The 20617-nt window shown below is 39.9% G+C and overlaps 1 protein-coding gene across 2 annotated transcripts in view; it reads left to right on the forward strand.

Annotated features, from left to right (window-relative positions):
- LOC106560709 (lysosome membrane protein 2) overlaps positions 1 to 20617 on the forward strand; it is a 63071-nt gene that overhangs the window by 21079 nt on the left and 21375 nt on the right. For both annotated transcript variants that reach the window (XM_014123870.3, XM_014123878.3), the window contains exons 3-7: positions 6199 to 6346; positions 6841 to 7032; positions 7239 to 7330; positions 11659 to 11778; positions 16259 to 16437. In XM_014123870.3, the coding sequence (XP_013979345.1) occupies positions 6199 to 6346; positions 6841 to 7032; positions 7239 to 7330; positions 11659 to 11778; positions 16259 to 16437 (731 nt within the window). The remainder of the gene's footprint in view (positions 1 to 6198; positions 6347 to 6840; positions 7033 to 7238; positions 7331 to 11658; positions 11779 to 16258; positions 16438 to 20617) is intronic.

The raw sequence follows: 20617 nt of genomic DNA on the forward strand, positions 1-20617 counted from the left end.
TATCTAAATGCGCTAATGTTTTTCAGCCAGGGTCTGCAAAGCCACCATTCAGCTTTTTGCCGCCTTCTGAGACCCTATGGCAGCCGTAGGAAGTGTCACAGGACAGCTAAGATCCTCACTCTTCAATAAACAGAGACAAGAAGAACGACACCTTGTCAGACAGGCCACTTCCTGCATGAAACCTTCTCAGTTTTTTGCCTGCCAAATGAGTTCTGTTATACTCACAGACACCATTCAAACAGTTTTAGAAACTTTAGGGTGTTTCCTATCCATATGTAATAAGTATATGCATATTCTAGTTACTGGGTAGGAGTGGTAACCAGATTAAATCGGGTACGTTTTTTATCCGGCGGTGTCAATACTGCCCCCTAGCCCTAACAGGTTTTAAGCTTGAATGGGCTGGTAACTGTGACAGCATGGAATTCAAAGGAGGAGATAGACAGATGGGTCAGGGGAGAAAGAGAGAATGTCCACTTGAGAGAGATGAGGATTCCAGTGCCACCACCCCGCTGGCCAGATGCTCTCGGGGTATGCGAGAACACGTGGTCAGACGAGGAGAGAGCAGTAGGAGTAGCAGTGTTATCTGTGGTAATCCATGTTTCCGTCAGCGCCAAGAAGTCGAGGGACTGGAGGGTAGCATAGGCTGAGATGAACTCTGCCTTGTTGGCCGCAGACCGGCAGTTCCAGAGGCTGCCGGAGACCTGGAACTCCACGTGGGTCGTGCGCGCTGGGACCACCAGGTTAGAGAGGCAGCGGCCACGCGGTGTGAAGCGTTTGTATGGCCTGTGCAGAGGGGAGAGAACAGGGATAGACAGACACATAGTTGACAGGCTACAGAAGAGGCTACGTTAATGCAAAGGAGATTGGAATGACAAGTGGACTACACGTCTCGAATGTTCAGAAAGTTAAGCTTACGTTGCAAAGATCTTATTGACTAAAATGACTAAAAAAATACAGTACTGCTGGCTGGTGAAGTAGGCTACCTAGCAGTGGCTGTGTTGTTGACTTTGTTTGAAAGTGTAGCTGGCTAGGTAACCTCGATAGTTTCAGTACTACACCTTTATCATGATACAAAGGCAACTATGTAGCTAGCTAACATAACACTAATCAAGACGTTCCTTTGTAATGTATTTAGTTTCTACAATGCTGCTCGTCGGTAAAAGTTGGCTAGGTTTGGAAAATGGCGTCGCGGAGGACGAAAATAGCTGGCTAGCTAACCTCGATAATTACTCTAAACTACACAATTATCAAACTATGACAAAGACAACTATGTAGCTAGCTAACACTACACTAATCAAATCATTCCGTTGTAATGTATTAGTTTCTACAGTGCTGCTAGTCGGTAAAGGTTGGCTAGCTAGCAGTGGGTTTGATGTTCACTAGGTGTGTTGACTAAGTTTGGAAAACGGCTTAGCGGCGGACGAGAATAGCTGGCTAGCTAACCTCGATAATTACTCTAAAACTACACAATTATCTTAGATACAAAGACAGCAAAGACAACTATGTAGCTAGCTAACACTACACTAATCAAATCGTTCTGTTGTAATGTATTCGTTTCTACAGTGCTGCTAGTCGGTAGAAGTTGGCTAGCTAGCAGTGTTGACTAAGTTTGGAGAACGGCGTCGCGGCGGACGAAAATAGCTGGCTAGCTAACCTCGATATTTACTCTAAACTACACAATTATTTTTGATACAAAGACAGCTATGTAGCTAGCTAAAAATTGCTCAGATCAAACAAATCAAACCATTGTAATGTAATAAAATGTAATATTACCTGTTGAGCGAAGTGCAGCACGACTACTCGCTCCAAACCCGGAAGTACATTGATCTTCAATAAGGCACTTAGTACATCATAGACATCAAATGGTTGAAAAGAAAATGAGTAATGTGGATCGGGGAATGTATCATTCTTTGCAAACTGGCTCGATGTGAGCTAAGGACTCCCTCTACTGGAATCAGAGTTTTCAGAAGCTATTTCACAAAATAGGTGGCCCGCTGAGGAAAAGTGGTTATTAAAAGCACCACAAATGTCCATCTTATCTGTTATGGAACCAGAGGCTGTCATAACCTGCTGTGGTAATAAGGGGGTGGAGTTTTGTTTCAGAGATTTGACTACCTTCCAGAAGGCAGCTGGATTCCCACTATTCTCAGATCCAAAGTTCAAGAAGTATGTTGATTTTGCTTTTCTAACCAGGGATAGACATCTATTTCTCAAGTGTCTGAAGGACTGCCAGTCAGACATATAATCAGTCAGCCTTAGTCCAAGCTCCTGTCATTTTTATGATAGTTCATATGTAAACCAAGAGTTAGCTTTATCCTTTACCCTTAGTTTATTAACCAGTCCATGCTTATCTGAAATTGAGTTGAGCAAATAAATAAAAAAATGTAGGGCCTGATCCGAGTCAGAGATATCTAACACAAAACTCCCCATTCACATAATCCCAGAACACACAAGAATTGTTGCTAATTTATATTCCTATAATTTCTCTTTGTAATAATGCGAGGCCGAGATTTAGGGAGCTTTTCATCTCTCATGCAAAAATTCCCTTGGCTGTATACTTATGAGGGGCGTTTGTCAAAATAATATCTTAGAGAGTAGCTTTTTCAAGGTGTGTAGCCCTTCCCTGCAGTCAATGACCAAAAACGCCCCCTTTGGCCTCATGGGTGGAATGTTATTAATATTTTTCATAATTTCATAATTAATAAAGATTATTTAAAAATATTGGCAAAAATCTGGTGTGTCTATATCAAAAAGTTTAGTTATTTTTGTTTTATTTTGTGATGTATATAAAGTGTAATATTTGGACGAAAACTCAAAATTAAATAAATGTCAACACTATATCTGACATGGTACAGGCGGTTAGACTATCGGCTAAGAGCACATGTTGAGGCAGAGGGAGGGCGATAAATTCCCACTAGCATAAATTTGTCATTGTTAACAAGAGAGAGATACAGAAACATTTAAGTTGTCGTTTGTAAATATGGCGACACCTCCACCTCTGTCAACTCCATCGGATTTAAAAACATTATAAACAGTCGAAGACACATCAGTATCCGGCACAGTCTTAATTAGCCAAGTTTCAGATATTACCAGAATGTCCACGTATAGATATATTGTCTAGAACTGTACACATGGGCTAATGCCTAGAGCTGGTACATGGGCTAAAACAAGCTGGTTACATGTTGCGGGCCTGCATTATGATGATTCCTTCCCTGTGGCTCAGTTGGTAGAGCATGGTGTTTGCAACGCCAGCATGGTGTGTGCAACGCCAGGGTTGTGGGTTCGATTCCCACAGGCGGCCAGTACAAAAAAAAAAAAAAAAAAGGCATGAAATGAAATGTATGAACTGTATTCACTACTGTAAGTCGCTCTGGATAAGAGCGTCTGCTAAATGACTAAAATGTAAAATGTAATGATAATGCTGATCGTTTATGGTTGGGCACTGGGCCTGAAATAATTAGATGCTTGTTGGTCTTTCAGAGTTCCAAACAGTTATTTAAAATCCTGTTTCAGCTATTCTGAGCTAGCCATCCCAATGTCATTAGATCCCACATGGACTACGACAGCAACAGACCCCATGTTCTGGCGTAAAACGATAGGAAGCAGCCTGTGTCCGAGCCTCAGGATAACACAATGTTTTTGCATTGGGAACGAAGATGTTTCTCACATTAGAGCTGCCGATGATAACGGATGGTGAGATTTGTATTTGTATTTATTATGGATCCCCATTAGCTGAGCTACTATTCCTGGGGTCCAGCAAAATTAAGGCAGTAATACAATTTTAAAAACATTACAATACATTCACAACAGATTAAGTGTGTGTCCTCAGACCACTACTCTACTACCACATATCTACAACACAAAAATCATGTGTACGTGTGTGTATAGTGCGTATGTTATCGTGTGTGTCTGTGCATGTGTTTGTGTCTCTTCACAGTCCCCGCTGTTCCATAAGGTTTATTTTTATCTGTTTTTTAAATCAAATTTTACTGCTTGCATGAGTTACTTGATGTGGAATTGAGTTCCATGTAGTCATGGCTCTATGTAGTATTGTGCGCCTCCCATAGTTTGATCTGCTGTCATGTCTTCTAGTGGCATGTCTTGTGGGGTATGCATGGGTGTCCGAGCTGTGTGGCAGCATTAACATGTCAATACCTCTCGTAAAAATAGAAGTAGTGATGAAGTCAATCTCTCCTCCACTTTGAGCCAGGAGAGATTGACATGCATAATAGTAATGTTAGCTCTCTGTGTACATCCAAGGGTTAGCCGTGCTGCCCTGTTCTGAGCAAATTGCAATTTTCCTTCTTTGTGGCACCTGACCACACCACTGAACAGTAGTCCAGATGTGACATAACTAGGGCCTGTAGGACCTGCCTTGTTGATAGTAAGAAGGCAGAGCAGCGATTTATTATGGACAGACTTCTCCCCATCTTAGCTACTGTTGTATCAATATGTTTTGACCATGGCAGTTTACAATCCAGGGTTACTCCAAGCAGCTTAGTCACCTCAACTTGCTCAATTTCCACATTATTCATTACAAGATTTAGTTGAGGTTTAGGGTTTAGTGAATGATTTGTTCCATTTCAGTTTTTGTAATAGCTGATGTGTAAAGTGTTGAGTCATCCGCATACATAGACATGCCAGCTTTACATGCCAGGGCATGACGTCAGTAAAGATTGAAAAAAGTAAGGTCCGTCAGTTTTTGTAAAAGAAAAAGAAAGACCCACACTCTAGGAGCTCAGATGCAATAATTTAATAACATAATATCCAACGTTTTGACAGCCAAGCTGTCTTCATCAGGGTATAATGGCAAACACTGTGGGTGACTAGTATATATAGTATCAAAGGTGTCTAATCATGGCAGGGTGTTGCCTGATATCATTGGTTAATTCTTAGATATAAAAATAAATACAAAAAACATGAATGATAGCTTACGATCATAGATACAATTTGGCTACATAGGCCTACAAACATTTACAATGAATAGCAAAATCACAATAATAACAGGAATGGCTTCAGATCCAAGTCTACTGTACGTTGAGACCAAAGGGAGCAAGGGTCTTTAAATTAAAGATCCAGGCAGCCTCTCGTTTTAACAATAAATATTTGAGGTCACCCCTTCTCCTAGGGAGACCTATGTGTGTGTCCTTTGACACTATATAAACTAGTGTCCCGCAGTGTTTGTCATTGACACACCATACCCCACCTTGTTTGATGTTTTTATTGTTACTGGTATTAGTTTGGAGGTTGCTTTGTCAAGTTGCTTTGACATTTGATCGCAATCAGGATTTTGGAAACTGCCAGATGGTGAAGCATGATTCCTCACTCCAGTGAATGCGTTTCCACTGCTCCAGAGTCCAATGGCGGCGAGCTTTACACCACTCCAGCCGATGCTTGGCAGTTTGACAGACAAATCTGGGTTTGGTGGATGCCAGGAGAACACTACCTGCCCCAATGCATAGTGCCAACTGTAAAGTTTGGTGGAGGAGGAATAATGGTCTGGGATGTTTTGTATGATTCAGACTAGGCCCATTAGTTCCAGTGAAGGGAAATCTTAATGATGCAGCATACAATAACATTCTAGATGATTCTGTGCATCCGACTTTGTGGCAACAGTTTGGGGAAGACCCTTTCATGTTTCAGCAGTAACAATGCCCCTGTGCACTAAGCAAGGTCCATACAGAAATGGTTTTATATAAGCCTACAGTTTCTTTATCTGTAAATCTGATATTCAATGAGATTTCAATCAATCAAATGTATTTATTAAGCCCTGTTTACATCAGCAGACGTCACAAAGTGCTATACAGAAACCCAGACTAAAAACCCAAACAGCAAGCAATGTAGATGTAGAAGCACGGTGGCTAGGAAAACTCCCTAGAAAGGCATGAACCTAGGAAGAAACCTAGACAGGTACTAGGCTTTGAGGGGTGGCCAGTTCTCTTCTGGCTGTGGAGATAGTACATGGCCATAAAGGCCAGATTTTTCTTCAAGATGTTCAAACGAACAGCAGGGTCATTCAGAGGTCGAGTGTTCCATAGCGGCAGGCAGAACAGTTGAAACTGGAGTAGAAGCACGACCAGGTGGACTAGGGACAGCCAGGAGTCATCAGGCCAGGTAGTCGTAAGGCATGGTCCTAGGGCTCAGATCCTCCAGGAGGGGAGGGAGATATTGACTTTCCCCATATCTCCTCTGCCCCAGGGAGTACAGGCCCAAGGAGAACGTGACCTTTTTAGAGAATGGGACCAGGGTCGCTGCCTACCAATCCAAGACCTTTGTGTTTCTGCCAGAGAGGTCAGTGGGTGATCCTGACATAGACATGATCACAACCATCAACATCCCAGTTGTGGTGAGTAAAAGTGTGTGTGTGTTTACACTGTTATGAGCTCTTATTTTTCTCTTCTAAAGCCAACCATCATGTTTAGTGTTGTGTATGTAGAGGTTTAACGGCTCCTAAGGATAAGTATACCAATAATTTCTTAATTTTTCTTTGTTTTCTCTTTCTTCTTGTTGTTATTTTAAGTAGTTGTGTTGTTTTTTGTTCATTGTGTTTGACAATAAGTAATCTCTCCCACCCTCTCCATTACCCCCCCTCTCTCTCTCTCTCTCTCCCACATATCTATCTATCTATCTATCTATCTATCTATCTATCTATCTATCTATCTATCTATCTATCTATCTATCTATCTATCTATCTATCTATCTATCTATCTATCTATCTATCTATCTATCTATCTATCTATCTATCTATCTATCTATCTATCTATCTATCTCCCCTCTCTATCTATCTCTCTCCTTCTATCCATCCTACCCTCCCTCTCCCTCCCTCCCTCCTCTGCTCAGGCTGTGATGAACAAGGTAAAGGATAGCTTCTGGAAGAGTTCTATGGTGTCTATCTGGATGAACTCCCTGCATGTGAGCATGTTCATGACACACTCTGTCAACGAGCTTTTGTGGGGCTTCAAGGACCCTCTGCTGTCCCGCATACACCGCATGAACCCTGAGATCGACGAGTACTTTGGCCTCATGTATAAGGTAGGTCAGGGAGTGAATACAAAATACAACATCTGACACACTCAACCCTTTTTAAGTTCTGTAAAGAACAATATAAACTGTCTATGGTCCTTGATACCTGTTGTGTCTGCTGGTGGTTGCCACTTTCAACTGAATATAAAATATTACTATAATAAAATAATATGAATGGCCTTAGATTGATTTTCCTTCTCTTTTCCACTCTGTAGAAAAATGGAAGCAATGATGGTGAATTTGTTTACCATACCGGGGAGGCAGACTTCATGGACTATGGCAGGATAGCCAGATTTAAAGGAGAAAGGTACTGAAGCATATTGGCCATATTTGGGGAGTTTATCCCATTCTCCTCTGCAGATCCTCTCAAGCTCTGTCAGGTTGGATGGAGAGCGTCTCTGCACAGCTATTTTCAGGTCTTTCCAGAGTTGTTAGATCGGGTTCAAGTCCAGGCTCCGTCTGGCCACTCTACTATAAAGGCCTGATTGGTGGAGTGCTGAAGAGATGGTTGTCCTTTTGGAAGGTTCTCCCATCTCCACAGAGGAACTTTGTAGCTCTGTCAGAGTGACCATTGGGTTCTTGGTCACCTCCCTGACCAAGGCCGTTCTCCCCCGATGGCTCAGTTTGGCTGGGCAGCCAGCTCTAGGAAGAGTCTTGCTGGTTCCAAACTTCTTCCTTTTAAGAATGACGGAGGCCACAGTGTTCTTGGGGACCTTCAATGATGCAAAAATTTTTTGGTACACTTCCCCAGATCTGTGCCTCGACACAATCCTGTCTCTGAGCTCTTCCCGACAGTTGCTTCAACCTCGTGGCTTGGTTTTAGCTCTGACATGCACTGTCAACTGTGGGAACCTATATAGACAGGTGTGTGCTGTTCCAAATCATGTTCAATCAATTTAATTTACCTCAGGTGGACTCCAATCAAGTTGTAGAAACATCTCAAGGATGATCAACAGAAACAGGATGCAACTGAACTCAATTTCAAATCTCATAGCAAAGGGTCTGAATACTTATGTAAATAAGGTATTTCTATTTTAATACATTTATCGTTATGGGGTATTGTGTGTAGATTAATGAGGATTACATTTTTTTAAATACATTGTAGAATAAGGCTGTAACATAACAAAATGTGGAAAAAGTCAAACGATTTGAATACTTTCTGAATGCACTGTATGTCTTAAGATTTTTCTTAAATGTGTCATCAGTTTCTGAAGCTCTCAGATCCTCTGTAAGACTGTTCCAAAGGCCAGGACCATAGTGACTTAAGGCAGCCTCACCAAAGTTTTGGTTCTGATCTTTGGAACGACTAAACGACCAGTGACAGAAGATCATGACATGTTTTCGGGTGCCCTGCCGAACAGTGCATTAAAAATCAATTAAGCAATTTGTAAATCAGCAGACCATCCTTCAAAAATCATTCTCAAAAGTTGACTGCTAGATCTTCATTAGTCAATTCTTTAGAGAAATAAATGTACAGCACTCCAAAAGATGCTGTGTTGTAACTGCCTCCTACAATACATACTGTACATGCACATCATCTTCCCTGAACACACACTGGACATTCTGTCCAATATTTATATCTTTATTTGATGATGTGAAACCCATCATTGAGTAAGTGTAAAGGACTGGAACAGAACATCTGTTTCCTAAGAACTTCTTCATACTGCCAGACAGTAACAGAGGACAGGGTTATGACCCAAATGGCACAATGTTCCCTATGTAGTGCACTACTTTTGACCAGAGCCCCTATGGTCATTTGGAATGCACACTGCAGCACCAGAGATAGAGACTCCCCAGAGGCCCCTAGCCTAGCCAGAACACAGAACACAGAGCACAGAGCTGTGTGCTTGACACATCCTAGTACTTAGCCCAGTTGGAAAGGTCTCAATGAAGGCTTCCTGTCAGCTTCCTTCTAATGTAATAACAGACCTGCCAGTAGGTATCATGCATCACCCTTTCTTTCCCCCTTTGATTAGATAAAGCACACATTTTGATTAGCTTTCTTTAACTTTTTTAGGATACGAGGCAGCATTCGGAATTTTGGATGAAAAGCGTGCCCAAAGTAAACTGCCTGCTACTCAGGCCCAGAGGCTAGGATATGCATTTAATTGGTAGATTTGGATAGAAAACACTCTAAAGTTTCTAACTCTGTTAAAATAATGTCTATGAGTATAACAGAACTTATTTGGCAGGTAAAACCCCGAGGACAAACCATCCAGGATTTTCTTTGTTGTTGAGGTGACAGTGTTTTCAATGTGTTTCCTATGTGGATCTAGATTTCTAAGGCACTTGTTTGCAGTTCCTATCGCTTCCACTGGATATCAACAGTCTTTAGAAATTGGTTGATGTTTTTCTTTTGAGTAATGAAAAAGTATGGCTGTTCAGAACGAGGGTCGAGTCTAGTGTACTGTTGTGGTTGGGGCGCGCGACCTGAAAGCTTGCTCCACTTTTTTTCGTCCGGTATTGAACACAGTTTATCAAGTCTTCATTTTTTTTGATTATTTACGTAAAAAAATACCTAAAGTTGTATTAGGAAAGTTGTTTGAAATGTTTGGATCAAGATTACAAGTAACTTATTAGATATGTTGTAGTCATATTGCGCGAGTTGGAACCGGTGTTTTTCTGAATAAAACACGCCAAATAAATGGACATTTTGGAGATATAACGAAGGAATTTATCGAACAAAAGGACCATTTATGATGTTTATGGGACATATTGGAGTGCCAACAGAAGAAGATCTTCAAAGGTCAGGCATGAATTATATCGTTATTTCTGAGTTTGTGTCGCGCCTGGCAGGTTGAATTATGTTGTCATGTGTTTGTTTAACCTGTTAGGGCAAGGCGGCAGTATTGACACGGCCGGATAAAAAATGTACCCGATTTAATCTGGTTACTACTCCTGCCCAGTAACTAGAATATGCATATAATTATTGGCTTTGGATAGAAAACACCCTAAAGTTTCTAAAACTGTTTGAATGGTGTCTGTGAGTATAACAGAACTCATATGGCAGGCCAAAACCTGAGAAGATTCCATGCAGGAAGTGGCCTGTCTGACAAGTTGTGTTTCATCTTTGCTCTTTTTATTGAAGACTGAGGATCTTTGCTATAACGTGACACTTCCTACGGCTCCCATAGGCTCTCAGAGCCCGGGAAAAAGCTGAACGATATCGAGGCAGCCTCTGGCTGAAACACTTTATCGCGTTTGGCAAGTGGCCGATCAGAGTACTATGGGCTTAGGCGCGTGCCCGAGTCGACCCCATGCTTTATTTTCTTTCGTCTGTTTACCTAAACGCAGATTCCCGGTCGGAATATTATCGCTTTTTTGTGAGAAAAATGGCATAAAAATTGATTTTAAACAGCAGTTGACATGTTTCGAAGTACGGTAATGGAATATTTAGACATTTTTTGTCACGAATTGCGCCATGCTCGTCACCCTTATTTACCCTTTCGGATAGTGTCTTGAACGCACGAACAAAACGCCGCTATTTGGATATAACAATGGATTATTTGGGACCAAACCAACATTTGTTATTGAAGTAGAAGTCCTGGGAGTGCATTCTGACGAAGACAGCAAAGGTAATAACATTTTTCTTATAGTAAATCTGACTTTGGTGAGTGCTAAACTTGCTGGGTGTCTAAATATCTAGCCCTGTGATGCCGGGCTATCTACTGAGAATATTGCAAAATGTGCTTTCACCGAAAAGCTATTTTAAAATCGGACATATCGAGTGCATAGAGGAGTTCTGTATCTCTAATTCTTAAAATAATTGTTATGCTTTTTGTGAACGTTTATCGTGAGTAATTTAGTAAATTCACCGGCAGTGTTCGGTGGGAATGCTAGTCACATGCTAGTCACATGCTAATGTAAAAAGCTGGTTTTTGATATAAATATGAACTTGATTGAACAAAACATGCATGTATTGTATAACATAATGTCCTAGGGTTGTCATCTGATGAAGATCATCAAAGGTTAGTGCTACATTTAGCTGTGGTTTGGGTTTATGTGACATTATATGCTAGCTTGAAAAATGGGTGTCTGATTATTTCTGGCTGGGTACTCTGCTGACATAATCTAATGTTTTGCTTTCATTGTAAAGCCTTTTTGAAATCGGACAGTGTGGTTAGATTAACGAGAGTCTTGTCTTTAAAATGGTGTAAAATAGTCATATGTTTGAAAAATTGAAGTTTTTGCATTTTTGAGGAATTTGAATAACGCGCCACGGGATTACACTGGCTGTTGAGTAGGTAGCCCATAGAGGTTAATGGGGTGCTGTCCTCAGATAATAGCATGGTTTGCTTTTGCCGTAAAGCCTTTTTGAAATCTGACATGGTGGCTAGATTAACAAGAAGTTAAGATTTAGTTTGATGTATTGCACTTGTGAATGTATGAAAGTTAAATATTTCAAATAATTTTGGGGGAATTTCGCGCTCTGCCATTTCACCGGATGTTGTCGAAACGTTCCGCTAGCGGAACCTCCAGCCGTAAAAGGTAAATATGTTGATTGATAAGTCACACAAGCCTTAACAATCAAGCATTGGGCTAGATGCTGATTTGTATTTAATAGGTATTATAAAGATGTACATGTATATTTTTTCTTTAATCAAGTTACATTTAGAAATACGTTTTGTGTTTCAGCAAACTGAGTCTGTGGACGTCTGAGCAGAGTAACATGATCAACGGTACAGATGGCAGTGCCTTCCACCCCCTGCTGTCCAAGAAGGAGAGACTGTACATCTTCAGTCCTGACCTGTGCAGGTAGGCTACAATACAGAATCTTACAGATCAGAACAGAACAGATGTCTCACTAAACTGTATGTCCAAGGTCACTAAAATGCATACATTTTGACAGGGTGGGGTCAATTCCATTTCAAGTCAAGTCAGGAAGTATTGCTTTTAAATGAGGAAATTGAATTGACCCCAACTCTGCTAAACAGTATGTCAAAGGTCAGTGTTGAATATATACAGTTTTACTTTGGTAAATGGATCCCACAAGAAAATTGTAAGTTCAGAAGCGGTGTTGCTCATTTGAGTGATGGCCAGTGGTCTCACGTGTGACTTTTGTGGTAGTTAATTTCTTTACTATCAAATGAGGAGAGACTAACTTATCACACAATTTGGAGTTATACTTAAACTAAATCTTTATTCTCTTATTAATAAGGGTCAATACAACATACACATATAAAGTGAATCGATTGAGCTACGATAATGATGGCTGGTCGACAAATCACCCTCAGATGATTCGTTGAGAGCCCCTTTGACAAAGGTACAAAGGTCTTTTATAGCCATAATACACCTCCTTCAGTCTACATGACAAACAACAGATGTATGGAATGGGTCACAAGGTTAATATTTTTATGAAAGACACTTATAATTCACAGCAGACTGTATCTGCTGTAAAAACTGTTATCATTGTGTAGAGACCAGGGTCTGACCCCGAGCCATCTCTCCCTGGTACCTTCCAGTCAGGCACACAGACACTAATCATGCTATGGAATGTCATCTTGTTAGGTTTATCACCAATCCATAGTAAATCTTCTGTCAGTGTTAAATCTTCCAGAGGCCCATCCTCAGTAGAACACACACAGAGGAGTGTTCTAACAGCCCCTTATTCTGTTGCATAAAACAACCATTTGATGCAATAACAGTATTATAACATAATCTTGTAATTTATCTCACATTCCCCAATGTTGAGAGTCCTCTCAACTTAAAAGAAAATTACAAGATTTAACCTCTTACATCTAGACGTTCCGCTAGCGGAACACCTGCTCCAATATCCAATGATAGGCGTGGCGCGAATTACAAATTCCTCAAAAATCCCCAAACTCCCATTTTTCAAACATATGACTATTTCACAGCATTTTAAAGACAAGACTCTCCTTTATCTAACCACACTGTCCGATTTCAAAAAGGCTTTACAGCGAAAACAAAACATTAGATTATGTCAGCAGAGTACCCAGCCAGAAATAATCAGACACCCATTTTTCAAGCTAGCATATAATGTCACAAAAAACAAAACCACAGCTAAATGCAGCACTAACCTTTGATGATCTTCATCAGATTAATCACATAGGACATTATGTTATACAATACATGCATGTTTTGTTCAATCAAGTTCATATTTATATCAAAAAACAGCTTTTTACATTAGCATGTGACGTTCAGAACTAGCATACCCCCCGCAAACCTCCGGTGAATTTACTAAATTACTCACGATAAACGTTCACAAAAAAATAACAATTATTTTAAGAATTATAGATACAGAACTCCTTTGTGCAATCGAGGTGTCTGATTTTAAAATAGCTTTTCGGTGAAAGCACATTTTGCAATATTCTGAGTAGATAGCCCAGCCATCACGGCTAGCTATTTAGACACCCACCAAGTTTAGCCCTGACCAAACTTGATTCAGCTTTTTGCCGCCTTCTGAGAGCCCATGGGAGCCGTAGGAAGTGTCACGTAACAGCAGAGATCCCCTGTAATGGATAGAGAATATCAAGAAGGGCAAGAAATTGTCAGACAGGGCACTTCCTGCATGGAATCTTCTCAGGTTTTGGCCTGCCAAATGAGTTCTGTTATACTCACAGACACCATTCAAACAGTTTTAGAAACTTTGGAGTGTTTTCCATCCAAAGCTAATAATTATATGCATATTCTAGTTTCTGGGCAGGAGTAATAATCAGATTAAATCGGGTACGTTTTTTATCCGGCTGTGAACATACTGGCCCCTAGCCATAACAGGTTAACTTTCTTATCATGATTATAATTACAGATCAGTGTCCTAATATAGTCTTCATCTAAATGACTATAATTTTAGCAGTGTGTAGAGTGGATGGCCCATGATAATGTCCCAATTTCAATGTCTCACCTGAGCCACCACCACCTTTACCACCCATTATGTCTTGTCCATTTATCAACCAATACACCATCGACATAAGAGAAGTTTCACATTTTTAAAATAAAGTGGTGATCCTAACTGACCTAAAACTGGGAATTTCTACTAGGATTAAATGTCAGGAATTGTGAAAAACTGAGTTTAAATGTATTTGGCAAAGGTGTATGTTATCTTCAGACTTCAACTGTATCACTCAAGGTGTGTAAACTTCAATCTAAAACCTCAGAGGACTAGTACCTCCCCAATAATTTTGACACATGACTCCCAATGTGAGTAATGTGTAAAAAAAACAGTACTACTGGTTAAAAAATAAAACAAATAATTTCAAATAACAAAATCGAATTAGCATCACTACCCTTAATAACTCCATTAAGAAAAATAATTGTACCCATACGGTCATAGCAAAATAGACTTAATTAAGACAGCCTACCCTTAGTCAAAGGAAACACCCTCTCCTTCTTCACATTGGTCCAAATCACAAATATGGCTAAGAACATAAACTTCATCATAATTATCAATATTACAAATTACCTTCAAATCAGTATTACAAATTACCTTAAATTCATTATCCAAATGGCTTTCCAGTGAGGGTGATCAAACCACACAGGAAAGTCAGGACAGAGGTCAGAGGTCATACAAACCCTTCAAATAAGTGTTAATTACTATATTAGACTAATTAATAAAAAACTGTGAAACATTTCATACATTTCGTATCCCAGGTTTCCAGTAAGTTTCCAGTACATGTCTTATCAAAAGAATTCACATGTTCAATTAAACTCAGAAAATAATAACTTCAGAAAAATCCATGTGTGTGTGAGTGTGTCCCTTTAAGATACCTTGGCACAAAGACAAACAGAAAACTCACTAAACCCAAATGAAAAAGAACACTCACAATAAATCAAACATAGTATTTTAAAAACACCAACAAATAGTCATAACAAGTGTGTTGTGTGTGTGGGTATTTGCAAACCTTAAGGTAAAATCAAACAAAAATGGCCAAGCCTTATTTAATTTGGTAGTTTGGTAGTAAAAAAAAATTCAATTTCATTAGCATTCTCTATACTAATATCATAATCAGTAACCCAAATGTTTATGATAATGATATGTCTTTTTTACACACATTGTTTTATTAAGAATTAGAGAAGAGCTGATGCACTATGTCCCACATCTGCAAAATGTCCTTTGGCAATGACCAAAGGATCAAGTCAACTGGATGTACCAGTTTTGGGGTCAATTCCATTTGGAATTTCTGTTTAATTCCACATTGGAGGAATGTTAATCTCTCATGAAAAATAAATATATAAATGTAAAGTTAAATAATGTTAAAGATCTAGTTGTGGATTTCAAGATTAGAGGAATGTAAACAACTTAATGATCATCTGGAGTTATGATTAGGGTTTTGGCCAATTCCATTTAGACCGTCAGTTTATGTCCTGAGTTAACTTAATTGAAATTGATCAGAAACCTGGGTACCAGTACCCCAGGAATCTCCAGAGGTAATTTCCCCTGTGGGTGACTTGTTGTGGGTGACATGACCTGTGACCCCTGACCTCTAACCTATGCGTGTAAATTGGATTTAGGGTCTGTGGGTAGAAGCAAGTGTAGTTCAACACAGGTTCACCACTACACAGCTTTCTGAAAGATGAGCTCATGTCTCAGACAATAAAGAGCATTGTTGTAGGTGGCCTACCTGAAGGCCTGACAGTCAGACCTGGGTTCAAGTACTATTTGTAATAATTTCAGATAATTTAGCTGGGCTTGATTCAGCTTGCCTGGCATAATGGAACCAATAGAATAGTCACAATCGCCTCCAAGCAGGTTAGAACAAACTTTCAAAGGATTTGAAACATTTCGAATACTATTTGATCCCTGGTCTCCTTACAGTATCCTTCCAGCTTTGGCTTAGACTGTGTGTTGTCATTCATCTTTTCTAAACCCCACAGAATCCATGGCCATGTTTACAGTATGGTGCCTACAACAGTATCTTATTGTCTAGTGCACTGCAGTTCACTAGCAAAATGTAACACTTTTCACTAGGGGGAATGCAACACTTAATATAATTAAAAGACTACCCTTACTGTTGGTGTGGCTCCATTCATTCATATCAGTCCAAATGTGAGCGAGAGAGTTCCGCAGATATTATGAGCTGTATTAATTTAAAACATTAGCGGGGAATGCTCTAAGTGAATATTGTGTTTGTTTTTTATGATCATGTTTTGTAATATAGTATTTTATTGTGTTTTATATTGATGTGTGTGTTTTGTATTGTGCAGGTCTCATTTGAAAAAGAGAGAAGGTGTCAATATGACACCCTGTTAGACAGTACATTTTTGTTGTGATCCTCAGGTCCATCTTCATGGAGTTTGAGAAAGATGTGGAGGTGAAGGGACTCCCAGCGTATCGTTTCACCCCTCCTCGTGACGTGCTGGCCAGCAAGGAGGAGAACCCAGCCAACGAAGGCTTCTGTGTCTCCCCCAAAGAGTGCCTGGGTAGCGGAGTGCTGAAAGTCAGCGTGTGTAAAAAAGGTAGTTAGCTCCAGCTCTCTACCTCCACCTCCTCTCCACCTCTTCTCTCACACTGTAATTCAGATCGGTGTAGTAGGCCCTATTCCATTTCAATCAGGTGTGTTCAGGGAACCAATTGAGATATACACACCCCAGAACACAGACACACTTACATGCACGCACAAACACACACACACACACACACACACACACACACACACACACACTTACATGCACGCACAAACACACACACACACACACACAGAGGGTAGTGAGTATGGCCCATTACATCACGGGGCCAAGATTCCAGCAATCCAGGACCTATATAATAGACGAAGCTCCAAGTCTTGGACCAGAAGGCTCCTTATAACAGCTTCCACCCCCAAGCCATAAGATTGCTGAACAATTAATCAAATGGCCACCGGACTATTACATTATCTATGCACAATCACTTCACCCCTACCTACATGTACAAATGACCTCTAACCTGTACCCCCGCACACTGACTCGGTACCGGTACCCCCTGTATATAGCCTCGTTATTGTTATGTTATTGTGTTACTTTTTATTATTTTTTACTTTAGTTTATTAGGTAAATATTTTCTTGACTATTCTTGAACTGCAATGTTAGTTAAAACTTCTTAAGGATCTGCCCCTTTTTTTAACCTCTATGGGCTAGGTGGGACGCTAACGTGCCACCCGTGGTGCACTCCATCAACAGCAGGTGCATTTCAAGAGCGGCAAATTTGAATCCAAATAAATGTCAAAATTCAAATTTTTCAAACATACAACTATTTTACACCCTTTGAAAGATAAACATCTCCTTAATCTAACCACGTTTTACGATTTCAAAAAGGTTTTACGGCGAAAGCATAAATTTAGAGTATGTTAGGACAGTACATTTACAAGAGTTGTGTGTAATGTTTTGTCAATTCAAAGACAGGGTCACCAAAACCATAAAACCAGCTAAAATGATGCACTAACCTTTTACAATCTCCATCAGATGACACTCCTAGGACATTATGTTAGACAATGCATGCATTTTTAGTTCTATCAAGTTCATATTTATATCCAAAAACAGCGTTTTACTATGGCATTGATGTTGAGGAAATCGTTTCCCTCCAATAACCGGCAGTCAAGTCAGCGTCACAAATTAAATAATTAAAATTAGAAAACATTGGTAAAATATTATATTGTCATTTAAAGAATTATAGATTTACATCTCTTGAACGCAATCAACTTGCCAGATTTAAAAATAACCTTACTGGGAAATCACACTTTGCAATAATCTGAGCACTGCGCCCAGAAAAATACGCGTTGCGATACAGACTAGACGTCATGTTGGGGAGATCTAAAATCGAAAATACTATGTAAATAATCCATTACCTTTGATTCTCTTCATCAGATGTCACTTCCAGGTATCACAGGTCCATAACGAATGTAGTTTTGTTCAAAAAAGCTCATCATTTATGTCCAAAAATCTCCGTCTTGTTAGCACATGATCTAAGCCAGCCGGACTTCTCGTCATGAACGAGGGGAAAAAATATATTTACGTTCGTTCAAACATGTCAAACGTTGTATAGCATAAATCATTAAGGCCTTTTTTAACCAGAACATGAATAATATTCAAGGTGGACGAATGCATACTCTTTTATAACGTATTGGAACGAGGGTACCCAACATGAACTCGCGCGCCAGGTGTCTAATGGGACATCATCGTTCCATGGCTCTTGTTCGGTCAGATCTCCCTCCAGAAGACTCAAAACACTTTGTAAAGGCTGGTGACATCTAGTGGAAGCAATAGGAAGTGCCAAAATATTCCTCAGCCCCTGTGTTTTTCAATGGGATAGGTTTAAAGGCAATACAACACATCAGGTATCCACTTCCTGTCAGAAAATGTCTCAGGGTTTTGCCTGCCAAATGAGTTCTGTTATACTCACAAACACCATTCAAACAGTTTTAGAAAATTTAGGGTGTTTTCTATCCATATGTAATAAGTATATGCATATTCTAGTTACTGGGTAGGAGTGGTAACCAGATTAAATCGGGTATGTTTTTTTATCCAGCCGTGTCAATACTGCCCCCTAGCCCTAACAGGTTAAACGAAACACTTTAAAGTTTGTGGAAATGTGAAAGGAATGTAACAGAATATAACACATTAGATCTGGTAAAAGATAATACAAAGAAAAAACCAACCAGTTTTTTTGTGGGTTTTTTGTACCACCATCTTTGAAATGCAAGAGAAAGGCTATAATGTATTACTCAAGCCCAGGTGTAATTTAGATTTTGGCCACTAGATGGCAGCAGTGTATGTGCAACGTTTTAGACTGATCCAATGAACCATTGCATTTATGTAAAAACAAAATGTCACGACTGCCCAAATGTGCCTAATTGGTTTGTTAACCTCCCTGGGCAAGGTGGGACATTTCCTAGTCAACAGCCAGTGGAATCGCGTGGCGCGAAATATAAATACCTCATAAATGCCATAACTTCAATTTCTCAAACATATGACTATTTTACACCATTTTATAGATACACTTCTCCTGAATCGAACCACATCGTCCGATTTCAAAAAGGCTTTACAGTGAAAGCAAAACATTAGATTATGTTAGGAGAGTACATCGACAAAAACAACCACACAGGCATTTTCCTAGCAACTAGCATGCATCACAAATACCCAAAACACAGCTAAATGCAGCACTAACCTTTGACGATCTTCATCAGATGACACTCCTAGGACATCATGTTACACAATACATGCATTTTTTGTTCGATAAAGTTCATATTTACATATAAAAACAGCATTTTACATCGGTGCGTGACGTTCAGAAAATATTTTCCCTCAAATACTGCTGGTGAATCAGCGCCACAATTTACAAAAATACTTGTCATAAACATTGATACAAAATTAAACTGTCATTCAAAGAATTATAGATGAACATCTCCTTTATGCAAATGCTATGAAAGATTTCAAAAAAGCTTCACGAGGAAAGCACTCTTTGCAATAAGTACTGAGCTCAGAAAAATACACTAGGCTATACAGATAGCTGCCATCTTCGAGTCATCTAAAATCATACATTGCATAAGAAATATTCCCTTCCCTTTGATCATCTTCATCAGAAGGCACTTCCAGGAATCCCAGGTCCACAACAAATGTTGTTTTGTTCGATAAAGTCCATAATTTATGTCCAAATAACTCCTTGTTGTTCGTGCGTCCAGTAAGCTACTCCAAGTGTAGAAAGCGCGCGGACGATGTCGCGACGAAAAGTAAAAAAAAGTTGTATTTACGTAAGATTCAATAATATTTCAACCGGACGGTTCCTGTGTCTTGAAAAAGGTTTTGGAATGGAGGGATCCATCCTCATGAACGCGCTCCAAGAAGTGATGTCACCCCCTGCCTCAACAACTTCCCCTCCTTGTCATTCTCTGTTCATCGTAGAAGCTTCAAACAACTTTGTAAAGACTGTCGACATCTAGTGGAAGCCGTAGGAAGTGCACAATTATTACTACGTCACCGTGTATTCAATAGGAAACGACTTGAAGAGAGCCCATGCATCCAGATTTCCACTTCCTGGTAGGATTTCTCTCAGGTTTTTGCTTGCCATATGAGTTCTGTTATACTCACAGACACCATTCAAATGGTTTTAGAAACTTCAGAGTGTTTTCTATCCAAATCTACTAATGATATGTATATTCTAGCTTCTGAGTTTGAGTAGGAGGCAGTTTAATATGGGCACATATTTTTTCCGAAATTGTCAATACTGCCCCCTAGCCCCAACAGGTTTTAATAACTTTTCAAGTTCAAAATTGTGCACTCACCTCAAACAATAGCATGGTATTAGTTCACTGTAATATCTACCATAAATTGCACAGTGAAGTTAGATTAACAAGAATTTAAGCTTTCTGCCAATATCAGATATGTCTATGTCCTGGGATATGTTCTTGTTACTTACCACCTCATGCTAATCGCATTAGCCTACGTTAGCTCAACCGTCCCATGGGGGACCCACCGATCCTGAAGAAGTTTTAAGGGCTTGTAAGTAAGCATTTCACGGGAAGGTCTACACTTGTTGTATTCGGCACATGTGACAAATACAGTTAGATTTGATTTGTTTCAGCTCCCCTGTCTCTAACCCCCCAGAACCACAGGTCAGGCCGGGAAGGCCTAATCTGAAAGTGGCCTTTTGGGGAAAGAGCAGTCA

Source organism: Salmo salar, chromosome 01 (assembly GCF_965601325.2).
Source record: "Salmo salar chromosome 01, fSalSal1, whole genome shotgun sequence".
Classification (NCBI taxonomy): Eukaryota; Metazoa; Chordata; class Actinopteri; order Salmoniformes; family Salmonidae; genus Salmo; species Salmo salar.